Raw genomic sequence first — 16,186 nt, 5'->3', positions numbered from 1 at the left:
GAGAGAGTGGCTCCAGATGAAAATGGAAAGGTAAGTAGGCCAGGAGCTTTGATAGTTATTCTAAGAATGAGAAGCAACTTTAGGATTACTAGAGTCAGAGTCTAGATAGATGTTTGGGCTGGAAATAAAGCAGGAAAAATAATGGACGTTTTCTTAGGTGTTTTTTTCAGTTGCTCTTCTCCCCTAATTTATCACTCTAGTTTTTCTTTCATTTTTTGAGTCTATTCCAAGGGTTCTAATCTGGGGAGTCTTGACTTCAAGGAGTACCTGAACCAGCAGAAATTATATGCAACATTTTGTGTGCAGACACATGTATTCTGTGAAGGATAAAAGGTCCACAGTTTTATGGAAGGGTTCTGTAATTCTCCCACCAAATTGGGAGTGGGCGAGAGCTAAGGATTATGTTCTTCCATGAAGTTAAAATTAATGACCAACATCTTGCATAATTGGAAGTTATATCAATGTAAAGTGTCAAAAACCAAGTATCCATTTATTAAAAAAAAGAAATACAGGACAAATGAACATTAAAGTCTAATGAATATACTGTTTATAGCCCAGACCAGATATGGTCCCATCCTTTATAACTTCTTCACTTTGGAGACTGAATAATATGAATTAGGTGATAGTCACAACCTTAAATATTGCAAAATTATGAATTCACATTTATATTATCAAAAAATGATTATATTATACCAATATAGTTTTAGGGTTAATTTGAACTTCAATCATTAGAAAACAGGTAACCCATGAGTTGTGTTATTTATATAGGATAACCTTCTACATTGCCTTCACCTTCAAGGTAATATGCTGCCTACTCATCTGGCAGATTCCATGAGCCGGGGAAGAATAAAAATCAGGACTTCCTTGTTTATCCTCTAAAAGTCTCTCGAGTTTGGATGGCGCAGATGAGAAATCTCTGCCTTCTAAGTGTGAGTCTTGGACTCTCCTGGTCTGCACACTGCCATCTCATTCGCACCTACAGCCCCGGATTCCCAACGTCTGTCTGTCTGTGTCTCTGTCGCACCACACACACGCACACGCTCACTCACTCACTCACTAGCTCTGTAAATGCATTATCTCTCCACTAAATGCATGACTCACCCCTTTCCGCGCACCTTGAATCAAAACTATCAGACCCTGAATGTTTTCCCGCGCTGACTCTCCCGGCTCCTCCTCCTTTGTTTTTGTTCTCGCGGCGCCGGGCCAGTTCTCAGGTTTCCAACCACGACTGGTCAACTGGAGGCCCGATTGGCTGCGGTAGGAAGAGGAGCAGAGACCTCACCAAATCACAAATCTAGGATTTCCATTTTACTTGGTCTCCTCCCTAGAATCCTGGCCACAGGTGTGCGTAGTTTCCCTTCGAGGAACCCTTGCCTGGGGTTGCTATGGAGATAGGACGCTGCAACTTGCAGAGAAGCCTGGACCCAGAAACCGCTTAGCCGACCTCAGCAAAGCGACTGCCTTGCGTTGCCTCTTTCCATATCTGCACTTCCCCTTCATCCAGAACTTTGTTTTTTCTTGACTCCTTCCATGGAAGACTTGGAATCCCTGAAGCAAGAAAAAGAAAACCAAGAACCGGGAGAAGCAGGGCGGCCATGGGAAGAAATAGCAGCTTCTTCCCAAGATCCCGAGTCTGCGTTATCTGAGCCCCTGGAGTCGGAGCAGTGGCCGGAAACTGGACCCCAACCCAGAAGCAGCCTTCCTCAGAGCCCACTGTTTAGATCCAGCACTCCTCTGGATGACCTCACGGGACCAGGTGCATCATCTCCACCTTCCCCTCCTCAGGAGGACTCTTTCACTCCTTCAACCCTGGCTCTGGCCGGACAGGAGCTTGCGACCCCGTGGCAGTCAGACAAAACCACTGTGAATGTGAATCCCAAAGCTGGGACACCTCGCTCCCACCATTTGGAACAATCATCTGATAAAGGAGAATCGACTGCTCCTCAAACATGCCAATCAGAGGGAAACACCTTTCAACAGTCTCAGCAAACCAAACGTCTCCTGTATGGACCAGAAGATATGAGCGATAACAACTCTGAACAAAAAGAGCTGAGATTTAACGTTTTTCAGGAGGAGGACTCAAACAGTAACTATGATCTGGATCACGCTGAGCCTGGGGTCTCTGAAGTGGCCCCCAGCCTGCTTGAGATTGCCATTCAGAGTGCTAAGGCCTACCTGCTGAAGACCAGTAGCAAGTCTGGCTTAAATTTGTAAGTCTTAAAGGGAAAAAGGAGGGAGGAGGATTTGGCAAAGAAAAGGGGGTGTGAGTATCTTTGTGTGAGAGTGTGTTTCCCTGGGTGAATGGAAATATATTTGAGGGGCGCCTGGGTGGCTCAGTCGTTAAGTGTCTGCCTTCGGCTCAGGTCATGATGCCAGAGTCCTGGGATCCAGCCCCGCATTGGGATCCCTGCTCAGCGGGAAGCCTGCTTCTCCCTCTCTTCCCCCCTCCACCCCGGGGTGTTTCCTCTCTCGCTGTCTCTGTCAAATAAATAAATAAAATTAAAAAAAAAAAGAAATATATTTGAAAAGTCTGCATTAGTAGGAGAGAGTTAGTGGCTTAATAACTCTTTGCATCACAGAACTCAAAATAGGTCTTTGGTGGGGATTCTTTTAACTTCTTTAAAGACCCTTGGCACACAGAAATAAAACCTAGGAATTATGGAATGGTTTTAAAGAGATCATGAAGATAGTGAAGTCCTGATTTGAGCACTGGATGTTCGGCATCCTGAAAAACCCCTCAGTCTGGGGCAAACTAGGAGAATTGGTCACAATAATTTTAAGGTCTGAAGAATTTTTTAAATTAATATTTAATGTGAGAAATCTTCCAGAAACCCTGAGATTGACAATTCAAAAGATTTTTTCTAAAGCCCTGTTTTAAACGACAATTAACTAAGTTTCAAGGATGTGATTTATACTCAGTAGTGGATTCTACTTGCATTTGTCATATAAACTTATTGTCATAATTCTGTGGGTTAAATAACAAGCATGAATTTACAAACTGTTAAAATTCCAGAATAACTCATTATAAATACTTGAGAGTTCACTAACAATTTAAAACTGAACACAAAACATCAAAATGGAAAAATTTCCTTTACTGAATTATTTTGGAACTGACATTACTTAAATATCTAAATTTTATTTTACTGCCAAATGCTAAGTCTCTGAGATCATAAATTAATATCTTCTATAATATTCACTATTATCTTCTAAGTACTTTAGAGCCTGCATTTAAAAACTGCTCAGTAACAGATGACTTTAACTCTCTTATATGCAGATCTTATTTTGATAGTCATGAAAAATATTTTTTTGTTGTAATTAAAACAGTCTTTTACTAAAATACAAGCTCTGATATTGGTTTTACTCTATTGAATAAAAAGCCTACAAAAAGAATTTCATCCTCTTTTTTTGCCATTCTATTAAAACAAATTATTATATCTTCCAAATTAAAAAAGCTATAAATATGAATTAAAATCTAATAAACATATTTTATAATTTGACACAAAGGCATTTTCAGGTTGAAACATGCAATGCTTGTTCGAATGTTGTTTGACATGGATATTATCTGGAATTTTCTCTTTTTGGGTAGATATGATCATCTTTCTGATATGCTGACCAAGGTCTTAGATGAGCGTCCTGAAAATGCTGTGGACATCATTGAAAGTATCAGCCAAGATGTGAAGATGGCACATTTTAGGAAAAAATTAGATACACTCCAAAATGAGAATGAGATGCTTCCAATATATGAAATAGCAGAGAAGCAAAAGGCTCTTTTTCTCCACGGAAATTTGGAAGGAGCTGACCAAGAACTGGAAGATGAAATAGTAAGTCAAGTCTATAAACTTGAATAGTTTGATCTTAAGGTTTTATTTGAGATGAGTGGGTGTGGCTTGAAATTCTTATCTACTGTCTTTTATAGTTTCCTAAATAGTACTTGCAATCTTATTTCACACCATTCATATCCATGTTTAGGGTTTCTTATTTTTTTAATGTTGTGTTTTAATATTTCATAGGCGTGGTTGTTTGTTATATGTTTGTGGGGTTGAGCGCCTTGATATCAGAGAAAATGATTCACCTTTTATATTCTCCAAAGTACCTGATATAGATGTGGGTCTAAAGCTGTTTCTTATTAAATATTTATTGAATCAATGAACTGTCAGATAGTTAAAAGTTGGGCTTTAAAACAAGTTGCTTATTTGCCCCTTTAATTTACTAGAATAATTAGAAGTACCTTTAATGTTATTTGCATTATTTTCCAAGGCAACTTCCTCATATTATGTCTTGATATTGTGCATTTTACATCAATGGGACATAATATAAGAGGAGAGGGATAAAATATTTATTTTAATCACTATAGACAAAGTGTTGAAAATATTTACAGAGAAAGCTGGTGTCAGAGATAAAAAACTATCATTCAAGAATAAAATTAGTTGTACCACAGAAATTTTTGCTCCAAATATTTTTAAAATAGCATCAAGTATTCTGTTTCCTGAATACCTGCATGCTTGTAATTTATACTACTGAGTGATTTATACTATACGTCTACTGAGCTTCCACGTTGTGTTACCACTAGACTACTTAAAATCTGTCTGTATACTTGCAAATTTGATGTTTGGTCTAAGATATTTTCAGAAAAAGGTGGAGAGTTCAGTCAAGAAAAACATAGGAGAGTGGGGATCTAGACAGCAGCTTCATCTTCTAGGGCTCTGTCAGCTTTGTGGGGAGACAACCTGACACAGTGGGATATGGAGTGCTCAGAAGGCGCAGGTGATAGTTGTCAAGGAGTTGACATTGGCTGAACCTTTTCTGAAAATATCTTACTCTAAACATGCGGTTAAATAGCCACGCACAGTGATGACGAGTCTGGGGGCAATCAGTGTGTGGGGATCAGGCAGATAGGCAGACACCCTCAGGGGGGAGTTTATCAAAGAGAAGTCAGACTCCCGTATAGGAATGGGGCTTTGGGTGCTCTCTAGGCGTGGTCTGACATGGTAGGGATCTGCATCCTAAAAACTAGGAGTGAGAACACAAATAAGGTGTTTTGGTCCTGGAACTTGAACCCCCTAGCCAGATTTCATAAATTCTTCCTAATGAGGAGTACGATTTAGAGCCAGGAAGAGCTGAGCCATCAGATGAAGATTAAAAGTTCTACCTCAGACAGTAGAAAGATGCAGCAACAGGAAGACACATAGCTCTTGGAAGCGTTGAAATATGAGCTTTGTGACCAACTCTGTCTCAGACTTAAGACTTAGAGTGTTCATGTTTCTATTCCTGTCTTTGACCACATGAGAATTCCTGTTCCTAGTTTTTAGCTTTCATTTATTCATTCACCCATTGATTCACACTGTGACTACCTACCGCATGCCAGCTACACATGAAAAAAATATACACATGAAATGAAATACACATAAAAAAGACTTTTCTGGCTTTAAGTTGCTCACGTCTAGTGAAAGAAGCAAAAAAGCCTATAAAACTATTTGATTAGCACAATAATAGAGATAGCATCGTTTGGTGGGAAAAACAGGAGCTTGGAACTAGAATCCTAGCTCAATCACTTACTTGCTGTGTGACTCTGAGTAAGTGATTTAACCTTTTCAAGCCTCAGGGATAATCACATGGCAACAACTCAAGAGGTAGAGTACTATATATGAAGGGTTTGACACATACTGGGAATTTAATGGATAGTAGCAATTGTTATATTGTTTTGACAAGCTATGAAACCAAATGGAGCAATAAATAACTCCACTATTGGGAATTGGGCAAGATTTGTACTGGAGGTGATATTTCATTTGGGTCATGAAGGACAAGTAGAAGTTCACAAGATAAAGAGTCTAAGGAATAAATTCTGAGCAAAAAGAACAATACAAAGTCAGGAGACATTATGCAGTGTTCGGGGAAGTGAACATGGATTTGAGGGAATGATAGAAACAAAGCAAACAAGGTGTTTAAGCCAGCCTGCTCTTGTGCATTGATAACAAATTTCTTTTTTCTATATGATGGGAAGTCAATAGAAGCTTTTCATAGAAAATAGCAATGGTCTGACTTTTGGTTTAGAAATGTAACTCTGGTAATAACATGGAGGAGAATGAAAGAAGAAAGATTGGAACAGGGGCAAGGAGAGCATTCGAAGCCTTCTGTGCCAGGACAAGGAGTCAGGATGGAGACTAGTATGGTAGAAATGAGCTAATGAGGAAGGAATAATGCGAACAACACTTTAGATGGTAGAATCAATAGGACTCTAACTAGTTAAATATGAAAGTCTAGAGAGTCAGAAGAAACAGGATGATGAAATTAATTTGGGAAACTGAGTGAATGGTGATGTTATTGGCAAAGACTGGTAAAAAGAGAAGGTTTTGAAAGAAATATGAATGCAATCTTAATTTGAAGTATATGTAGACTATTCAGCTGAAATTTCTCATAGGTGCCTAGAAACAGGTGTAGAACATGGGAAAAAAGTCAAAGTAAGAGAGCTGGATTTTAAACAACCACATAACACTTGTAGAGTGTGGAAGCACTCTTCTAAGCATAAAGTACTGAATGATTCCTGAAATTTGAGGACATGAATATTTAGGGCTCAATTAAGGAAAAAGAGCCAATTAGAGACTAAGAAGAAATACTTACAGAGGGCAGAGTAGGATGAAGAGTGAGATCCACTGTGGAAAACAGTAGGGAGTTTCCTCAAAAAATTAAAAATAGAAATGCCGTATGATCCAATAATTCCACTACCAGGTATTTACCAAAAGAAAACAAAAACACTAATTTGAAAAGATATATGCATGCTTATGTTAATTGCAACATTATTTAAAATGGTCAAGATATGGAAGCAAGTGAAATGTCCATTGAAAGACAAATGGATAAGGACAAGGGAATATTTCACAGCCATAAAGAAGGATGACACTGTCCTACTTGTGACAGCATGGATGTGTAGAATGTGTAATGCTAAGTGAAATAAGTCAGACAGAGAAAGACAAATACCATATGATTTTACTCATATGTGGAATCTAAAAAACCACAACAAATTTATAAACAAACAAACAAAAAGCAGAATTAGTCCCATAAATTCAGAGAAGAAAGCGATAGTTGCCAGAGGGGAGGGGGGTAGGGGGATGGGCAAAATGGGTGAAGGGGAGTGGGAGACACAGGCTTCCAGTTTTGAAATGAATGTCACAGAAATAAAAGATACAGTGTAGGGAATACAGTTAATGATATTGTAATAGTGTTGTTTGGTGACAGATGGGAGCTACACTTGTGCTGAGCACAGCATATGTATAAACTTCACTATGGCTACACCTGAAACAAATGTAACATCGTGTGTCAATACACTCAAATAAAAAAGAAAAAGAAAAAGAAAGTGAGCGGGTGCAACACATGCCAAAATGAAAGAGATGAGGATTGTAAAAAGTCATCATGCTTATTTTGCCACCAAAATTATAATATAAACAAGAGCAGATCACTTGTTAGAACAGCAAAGTGCTCTCAATTCTCCATCTTCAATGTCTAAAATTGGTCTAAATTTATCTAAAATTTGCAAGTGATCCCTATCTTACTTAAAGCTATTCTCTACTTTCTCACAGATGTTTCTTAGGGTCCACTTGAGACTGCTTTTTCACTTCTATTTTTTTTGTAAAATCATTTTTTATTTTCTTCCTTATGTTAAATCCAAAAGTATTTATTATAAGTAGGGGCAAACACATGACTAAATTATGTTTTCAAGGGAAGTCATGTCTGAGCACTTGTTTTATTATATCTTCCTTTTATTTATCCTATATATTACCTTATATAGAGGGCCATATTGATTTTTATTTACCCTAAATATTATCATATGTACATAATAATTACTAAGAAAAAATATAGTAATATATACAAACATATATAAACTTTTTCTAAATATATGTAGGGAGATAGATTATATTTTATTATTTCAGGATAGTAAAGGGACCACTTAAATATGTTTTATAAAAAGAAGATGTTGAATTTTTATTATTCATAATACCTATTAAATTATCCCTAAGATACACACATACAAGGCAACTATTATATTGGTAAGTATAAGACACAATGGTAGAAGTTACATTTATAAGTAATGAGAGAAAAATTGGAATAGAGGAATTGTCAGAGTTTGATCTAAACCTTGCAAGAAATGTCGAAGACATGGTGGAGAGAGAAGGTAGAGCTAATACCAAGATGTTGAGAAAGGAAAAGGGAAGCAAGCAGTTTTCTAACATTAACCACAGTGGTTTTGTATCCTCAGGCAGAAAACTCTCTCCCAAATGTAATGGAGTCAGCTTTTTATTTTGAACAAGCTGGAGTTGGTTTGGGCACCGATGAGACTTATCGTGTATTTCTTGCCCTCAAGCAGCTTACTGACACCCACCCAATCCAAAGATGCCGCTTCTGGGGCAAGATCTTGGGTCTGGAAATGAATTATATTGTAGCTGAAGTAGAATTCCGTGAGGGAGAAGATGAAGAGGATGTAGAAGACGAAAATGTAACTGAAGAGAGGGACGATGGAGACAGCGAAGCTGATGAAAATGACGAAGAGGAATTACGAAGGACATTTTACAAGACCCCACAGCCTATACCAAAAGAAGAAAGTAGAACAGGGGCCAACAAATATGTGTATTTTGTTTGCAACGAACCAGGAGGACCATGGGTGAAGTTACCATCGGTTACGCCTGCACAAATTGTTATTGCAAGAAAGATCAAGAAATTTTTCACTGGGCATTTAGAGACTCCCATTGTAAGCTACCCACCTTTCCCAGGAAATGAGAGCAATTACTTACGAGCACAAATTGCCAGAATTTCAGCAGGGACCCATGTCAGCCCTCTGGGATTCTATCAGTTTGGTGAAGAGGAAGGAGAGGAGGAGGAAGAGGTAGAAGGCAGGCAAGATAACTTTGAAGAAAACCCCGATTTTGAAGGCATCCAAGTGATTGATCTCGTGGAATCCCTATCCAATTGGGTTCATCATGTCCAACACATTCTCTCTCAGGTAGGGGTTTTGCAATTCTCAATTGTTCAGCCAATCAGCAAATTTTTGTTAAATTCTCTCTACCATGCACAGATATATACAAAACAAAGTTCTTCAGATCCTAGACAAAGAAACCATTGAAAAATCAAATGAAAACACAGAGTCCTATGAAACTGCCAAGTAGTGTAGATCTGGGATCTTTGAGCAAATTTTTATTTCCAAATAGAAATAAAATAAATATTTCTATGGAGAATTTGACAAGTTATGTGAGGATTTAGATGAATGTGTGTGGTGAAATTATATTTTATACATTAAGTATAGATAGATGCATTCCCATTTTGGGAACAGTTCTTTTATTCTATTTCTGTAATACATGGAGCTTTTATACCAAGCAAAATAAAATATTATAACAAAAATGAAAACAAGTAGTGCTGGACTGGCACCTCCTCTGCCAGGTGCTCTTACTAGCACTTGATATGTATTATCTCATGTACTCCTTGCAACCGTATGGAAGACTAATATTATCCTGATTTTACAGATGAGGACATTGAGGCAGAGAGTTTAGAAAATGTGAGAAAGGGAATATAGCTAATAAGCAACAGAGTCACATGTGAATGGGCAAATGGATCTGGCGTCCATCCTCTTAATTACCCTGCTATTCTGCCTCATCTGCAGGTAGAAAGTCATTATCCTTGGATCTATGGAAGAGGGACTCTTAGACATCTCTGGATAAGAGTTACTTAAATGAGTAATAACCCCAAACCTCCTTACCTAACTTAATATCACATTTAAAAATTTGTTATTGCTACTAATAATAGTACCCTACCACTTTCACGTAAATTATTTATTACAAATTAGTAAAGCGCATTATTTCTTTCACTAAGGTTTTGCTGATTTCAAAATATAAATGCTCTGTAACTTTAAGAAGTTGGCAAATTTATGAAATAAATTGTACCATTTTTTGATTGAAACAAGCTAGATCAAAAACCTAGTACTTGGGATGTTGAATGAATAAGTGATTGATCAAATTCCCATACAGTAGGACCTCCTGCAGATAATTGCTTTAATCCAAATGAATATTCCAATATTTTAAGGTCCTCATTAGATTACTAAATCTTGCAATACTCATTCCCAGGGTCGCTGTAATTGGTTCAACCCCACACAAAAAAGTGAGGAGGAGGAAGAAGAGGAAGATGAAGAAAAAGAAGAAGAAAAAGGAGAAGAGCCTGACTATATGGAACAGGAAGTGGGGCCTCCTCTTTTGACACCAATCTCTGAAGATTTAGGTAATTTTACACAAACTATATAATATACCATGTGTATTATATACATATGTAGGTATTATGTATATATAATATAGTATATATAGTATACATATATACTGTAGTATATTTTTATGTATGTACATATACTATATACAGTATACATATATATACTATCATGTTTTTATGCATGTATATATAATATACTGTGTATGTTATATGGTAATAAATGGGAGTTGGAAACCTATAAAAAGTGAACAGGAGCCAAAATTTCATCCCTTTTCCCCTTCATGTGTTTTGGGATAGTGGGGACTAGAGAATATAGCTGGCCTCACCACCAACTTTCTCGGACAGAGGGTGAAGGAGAGAGCAGGGAAGAAACGTAAATTGGTTGCAGCTTTTACGGGAAATGCTGACAGTTGTCTTGCGTACCATTCTTGTCTTGCATTCTGCAGACCATAACCTATGGCCATAAACACATGACATAGTCATCTGAGGTATTGTGGGTTTTTTAAGTCTACTCTTGTCCTCCTTAGTCTTGTTTCTTCCTATTCAGTTTTGGAGCAGTATGCTTGTAACTCTTGTTCTCTTTCATAATAATAATTTGATCTTTTATTTGGTCATTAAATAATATTCTCTCTACCACATAGTTCTCCTCCCTCTTAATAAAACTTTTCTGTTGCACAGATGGACACATACCTGCACACATACATGCATATAAATAATCAAATTTTGTTGTTCCACAGTGTTCATAAATTATCCTTCTGATTTTATGTTAAGCTGCTGATGTTTAATTTTTCTTTATATGTCAAGTATGTGTGTTTTAATATTTGTAAAAAGATCTCTGTTACACAGTAGATCCCTATCTATTTAGGAGTTAAGCTTTTGAATTTCTCTTTGGTTTACAGAAATCCAGAATATACCGCCTTGGACAACACGGCTGTCCTCAAATCTCATTCCTCAATATGCTATTGCAGTCCTGAGATCCAACCTTTGGCCTGGAGCGTATGCCTTTTCCAATGGCAAGTAAGTATACAAAGCCATTATCATGATTATTTAAGTGCTGGAAATTATAGTTATCGCTGGAATGTTGTTATGTTCCAGTTTTTTGTTTTTTTTCCCCTCCCTCACCTGCTTCCCCAGGTGAAGCACAAACCTGGGTGAGGCAGTTAGAGTAACCCCAGAGTAACAGACAAGGCTGCCCTGGTGGTTGTTCAGGGCAGCCACTCACAAAAAGCTGGGGTGAGATCCCAGACCAGGATGGGAGGGGGAAAAAAGAGTATGGGGCAGTCTACCCAGAGTAAGGGGTCGGGAGGAGGGATACCTAGGAAGGTCCAGCCCATGAGCCAGATGTCACGTTCAGCACTTGTACTTACATCTTCCCCATGAATTCTTATCACAACTCTGGGGAGAGAGGTCCTCCATTTCACAGCTTACGAAATGGGGCTGAGATAAAGAGAGAGCAAGAGGCTGGAGGCAGATGATGAAGTCCCCAGATTCCATAGCGGGTACAATGTCACTGCCTACGACGAGCTTCTTCCTGTTGCCGAGTTGACCACTCCCAGGGAACCTACACCACCACAATCTGTGAAGCTATTTTCTCACTGGAGTGATTTTCTCAGTGGTGTCTGTTTCTGGAGCCAAGGCTGGTGCCGGGAATGCTCAGGAAGGAGGAAGGGGGTTACTCTTGTTTTAACTCATCTTGGCATGTCAAGTGTGTGTGCTGTAAGATTCAGTCAAGTGACATCTATATTACATAGTAAAGCATCAAATTTAGAACACTAGAGTAATTCAGACTTCTGTCCTAATATGGTTTTTATTCTGATTATTTCAGTAATAGACTTACTCATTTTCTAGGATTAATGGAGATAGTTCTATGCACTGTTTAGTTTGAATCTCATATAATTTTTGTTGGATATCTTGATGAAAAATAATTTAAAATATGTATTATTTTAGCTATCACTTTCAAGAGAATTAGGATCAAGAGGATACTCAGTGTCCTTTTTTTTTTTTTTTAAGATTTTATTTATTTATTTGACACAGAGAGACACAGCGAGAGAGGGAACACAAGCAGGGGGAGTAGGAGAGGGAGAGGCAGGCTTCCCGCGGAGCAGGGAGCCCGATGCGGGGCTCGATCCCAGGATCCCGGGATCATGACCTGAGCCGAAGGCAGACGCTTAATGACTGAGCCACCCAGGCGCCCCGATACTCAGTGTCCTTTTATCCCTCACCCAGAACATACACTTGCATTTGTATTGTGCTTCCATTTCTCATCTGGGAACCCAGTGTCAGAAGCTCAGCTAAGCTGGAGAGAGAGCTGAGTGGCCAAATGTGAGAGATGCCATTGAAGTCACAAGCCAAAAATGAATTAAGCTTTTGATCATTTACTGTGACAATATAAGCAAGAGAAAACTCTGACTGCTCCTGTCCCGTTTTCCTTCATGGAATGGCACACTGATGGAAGGTCGGCGGGTCGGTGTAGATGTAGAGGTCATCTCACTGAGGAGTCCCCAGGTATCAGGCTTCTGCAATTTTATGGCCTCAAGGGCCCAGGGAGCTGGTGGAGGGTGGGGGGAAGGGCTAGAAGTGAAAAAGTACCGAGTACTGAGTCAGAGTAGAGAGGAGTGTCTTTAAGGTGCCCCCCTTCTGCAACCCCATAAGGAGGCCTTGGCAGAAGCACCTGAAGACCTTTGCCGAAGGCCTCCGATAAGACCTAGAGTGAAGGCAGCTGTGCTAGGAACTCAACTATGCAAAGAGCATGGCAGGCCGGATGGGTCAGAGTCCTTGACTAGAACTTTCCTTTAGAGACTGCAATGCACTGGCTGGGCATCGAGTTTGGCATGGAAACAGCAGTTTTCCCGCAAGGCCTGCCAGATAAAGCCTAACAACTGCATATTGGGTGGGCCTGGAACACCACACACAGGTTTGTAACCAATCACAAGCATCCTCCGCCATACCAACAATTTGCTAGGTTGGCAAGTTTTTAAGTCTTCCTAACTCTATAAAGAGGATTAGTAACTTTTTAACTTAGTTGTTTTGTTTTTCCTGAAAATAGCAGTTAAATGATTAAAGATGGTGGTCTAGGTGTAGGGTACATTTTGACAGAGTCTGGCCAGCCTCTTAACCAGCTTAAGCAGTTTGGATCACAGTAGTGTCCTGTGGTAGAAGAATCATTGAGGGCTAGTTCATCCCCAGCACTTCAAATGGAGTGTTTTAAAATTATTGGACTACGACACTGAGAGTGATCAGCTTTTACAGAAGAGAAGGATCAACTTTTCTTACTGAAAAATGATACAATGATCATCTACTTTCTTTTCAAACTTTATAGAAAGTTCGAAAATTTCTACATAGGCTGGGGTCATAAATATAGTCCAGACAACTATACACCCCCAGCTCTACCACCAGTTTACCAAGAATACCCCAGTGGAGCCGAAATTACAGAAATGGATGATCCTAGTGTGGAAGAAGAGCGGGCTTTTAAAGCCATACAGGAGAAAGCAGCTGCTCTTCCAGTTGAAGAAATGGAAGAAACTGAGGAAGATGAAGATGAGGAAGATTATGACCAAGAATAGTATCAGCCCAGTCTTGTGTGAGACTGGTACACATACACTGTGTGTGGACCCGATTTTACATATATAATATGTAGTATAGAATTACATAAAATTGGCAACTATTCATGTGCAAAATGTCGTTCCTTGAAAATGTCAGGTTTGGAATTTCGTATGTGCAATAGCTAATATGTACTTCTAGAAAGACGCTCGATGGATTTCCCAGAGGCTAAATGACATGTTCTTACATCGCTGTTCTAATGGCCATAGCTAATAGAATAATGTGTATTCTTTAAGAAAAAAAAAAAAAGTCTTAGGTTTAATTTCTAATATGGCAAACATGGAAAGATGTAATCTACAAAATCTTCTTGGGGACTTTAATATTTGTCAGTGGGTGCTGGGACCAAAATTATTGATAATCCCTGAATCAGAGCCTGTTTTTTTAACCAGTCTGTGATACTATATGCAAATATTGTGTATGTATGTTTGTATGGGGGGTGGGTTGTTTTTTGTTTTGTTTTGTTGAGGACAGGATTTATAATTCTATCACCTGCTCAAAGGCTGGGAACACTCAAAATTTTAACACTTTTACTTGTTACTTCTTAAAAAATGTTCTCAGTCTGACTCCTTTATCCTATAGAAATTGGTTTGATCTGATTGGGGAAAAATGATCTGCACAGAGATGGCTAGCTGGGATATCCAAAGACTTCAGACTACAGTTTTTCTACTACTGTTTCTCTAAAACTAATTATTACTTCCATTCACTAAAAAAGTATTTTTAAGTCCTCTATGTGCCAGGCACTCTGAGACTACTGTTAAAAAGTAGACATTGCTCCTGAAATCTTAGAGCTTCCATTCAAGGAGGGGAATATGAAAAGAGAAATAGAAAATTAGAACAGATTGCAACTTAGCAGGTATTGTGATAAAAATGTCACAGGGTACCATAGAACAGTGTTTCTCAAAGTCTGTGAAGTACCAATTTAAAAATAAAAATTATAATCCAATGCCATTATTTTTGTAAAATAAAATATCACAGCAATTCTAATTTCTGTAATTATCTTGTCAAGGACTGGCAGTTCTCAGATCACTGATCTATCTACACTTTGAAAAACACTGTTATCAAAAACTTAGAAGGTGCATTTAATCCAGACATAAGCCTTGCAGAAAGCACTTCCAAGAGGTGGAGAACTATGGCAAGAAGGGTCCTAGGCAGCATCAACTGTTTTTTCGGCAAAGGATTTTAGGCTGGAAGGAGTAGAACTTTGAGAGTGGTGAGAGATGCGCCTGGAGAGGTAAGCAAGGCCCAGGTTGTGTGGAATGTCTGGACTTTATCCAGGAGCAATGAAGAAGACTCAACTAGGAAGTCACAAAATCACATCTGTATTTCAAAACATTTGGTTTACACGTGGAAGACTGACTGACAGAGGATCAAGACAGGGAGACCAGTTACGAGATTACATTATCTAGATAAAAGGTAATGGTGGCTTGAAACAAGATAAAGTAGAAACCTGGTGACCTGTCTGAGGGACAGAGTATTAGGAAAGATGGTTTCCAGAATTTTCTAATTGGCAATATTATTCATTCTTGGAGTGCAGCTTTTACTATTTGATGGAGTAGCTAATATTCATAAAACCGTATTCAAGTATGTTCTTCCTTTTTCGTGTTGCTTTTTTGTTGTTGTTGTATAATATCCATTTCCTTATCTACTCTGATTTCCTTTTGAGAAACTGCCTCTGTCCCATGGCAAAGTCTCATGCCAATCAGATGTGGCCTTTCTAGAATGTGAATTTTGAGCAGAGACATCCGACCTCGGCTCCTAACCTGGTAGTTCCGCTATGAATCAGATCACATTCTAGCCTCTAGAATTGCCTTTGTTCCAGCACAGTTTCCTAGTTACTGGTGTATTCTCTGAGCTTCTGATAATCTTTCAGTGAATTCCCTTCTGCTCAAATTGGCTTAAGTAGGATTCCTGCCTGCAATCTTACTTGACACATCCAACATGAATCTGAAAGTTTCTTTCCTACAGGACATGTTAAACCCAAAGTTCTAATTCACAGTTGTATGGGTAAGAGTATAAATATTTAACAAAAGCAAATCCCTCTTTTTAGAGCTATACCTGTTAAATATTAAGGTAATTTCTAAGTGAGGAGGAGGGAATTTCATTATATATGTTTTATAACAAAAGAAAGCAGAATACCCAAATGTAAGAGCTTGGAAGGGAGACAGCCTGGGTTCACACCCTGGATTACAATCATTTTCTTGGGCAAATTACAAACTTTGCAGAGCTTCAGCTTCCTTACAGGACTAACAGAATTTGTCTCACAGAATTGAAGATTACAGTAATTAATACATGGAAAATACTAAGAATACCTAACACAAGGACCCAATAAATATTACATATGATTAGC

General features: G+C 38.5%; 1 protein-coding gene across 1 annotated transcript; it reads left to right on the top strand.

Annotated features, from left to right (window-relative positions):
- The first annotated feature begins 1,162 nt into the window (after positions 1 to 1,162).
- On the top strand, positions 1,163 to 16,181 carry RSPH4A (radial spoke head component 4A). The gene is made up of 6 exons (XM_081828852.1): positions 1,163 to 2,210; positions 3,587 to 3,821; positions 8,249 to 8,989; positions 10,104 to 10,254; positions 11,139 to 11,256; positions 13,559 to 16,181. Exons 1-6 carry the CDS (start codon positions 1,531 to 1,533, stop codon positions 13,800 to 13,802), a joined length of 2,169 nt encoding a protein of 722 aa, XP_081684978.1. The 5' UTR covers positions 1,163 to 1,530; the 3' UTR covers positions 13,803 to 16,181.
- Positions 16,182 to 16,186: the final 5 nt, after the last annotated feature.

The sequence above is a fragment of the Leptonychotes weddellii genome, chromosome 8 (assembly GCF_054177405.1).
Source record: "Leptonychotes weddellii isolate Sample4059 chromosome 8, ASM5417740v2, whole genome shotgun sequence".
NCBI lineage: Eukaryota > Metazoa > Chordata > Mammalia > Carnivora > Phocidae > Leptonychotes > Leptonychotes weddellii.
Note: the sequence above shows the minus strand (reverse complement) of the source record. Positions and strands in the feature narration are given on the sequence as shown.

Excerpts from the sequence above, each read along its gene's own strand:
- RSPH4A (XM_081828852.1), top strand. The coding sequence starts at position 1,531 with ATGGAAGACTTGGAATCCCTGAAGCAAGAAAAAGAAAACCAAGAACCG. Across the intron at positions 2,211-3,586 it reads AGCAAGTCTGGCTTAAATTT|ATATGATCATCTTTCTGATA; the intron begins GTAAGTCTTAAA and ends CTTTTTGGGTAG. Across the intron at positions 10,255-11,138 it reads ACCAATCTCTGAAGATTTAG|AAATCCAGAATATACCGCCT; the intron begins GTAATTTTACAC and ends TTTGGTTTACAG.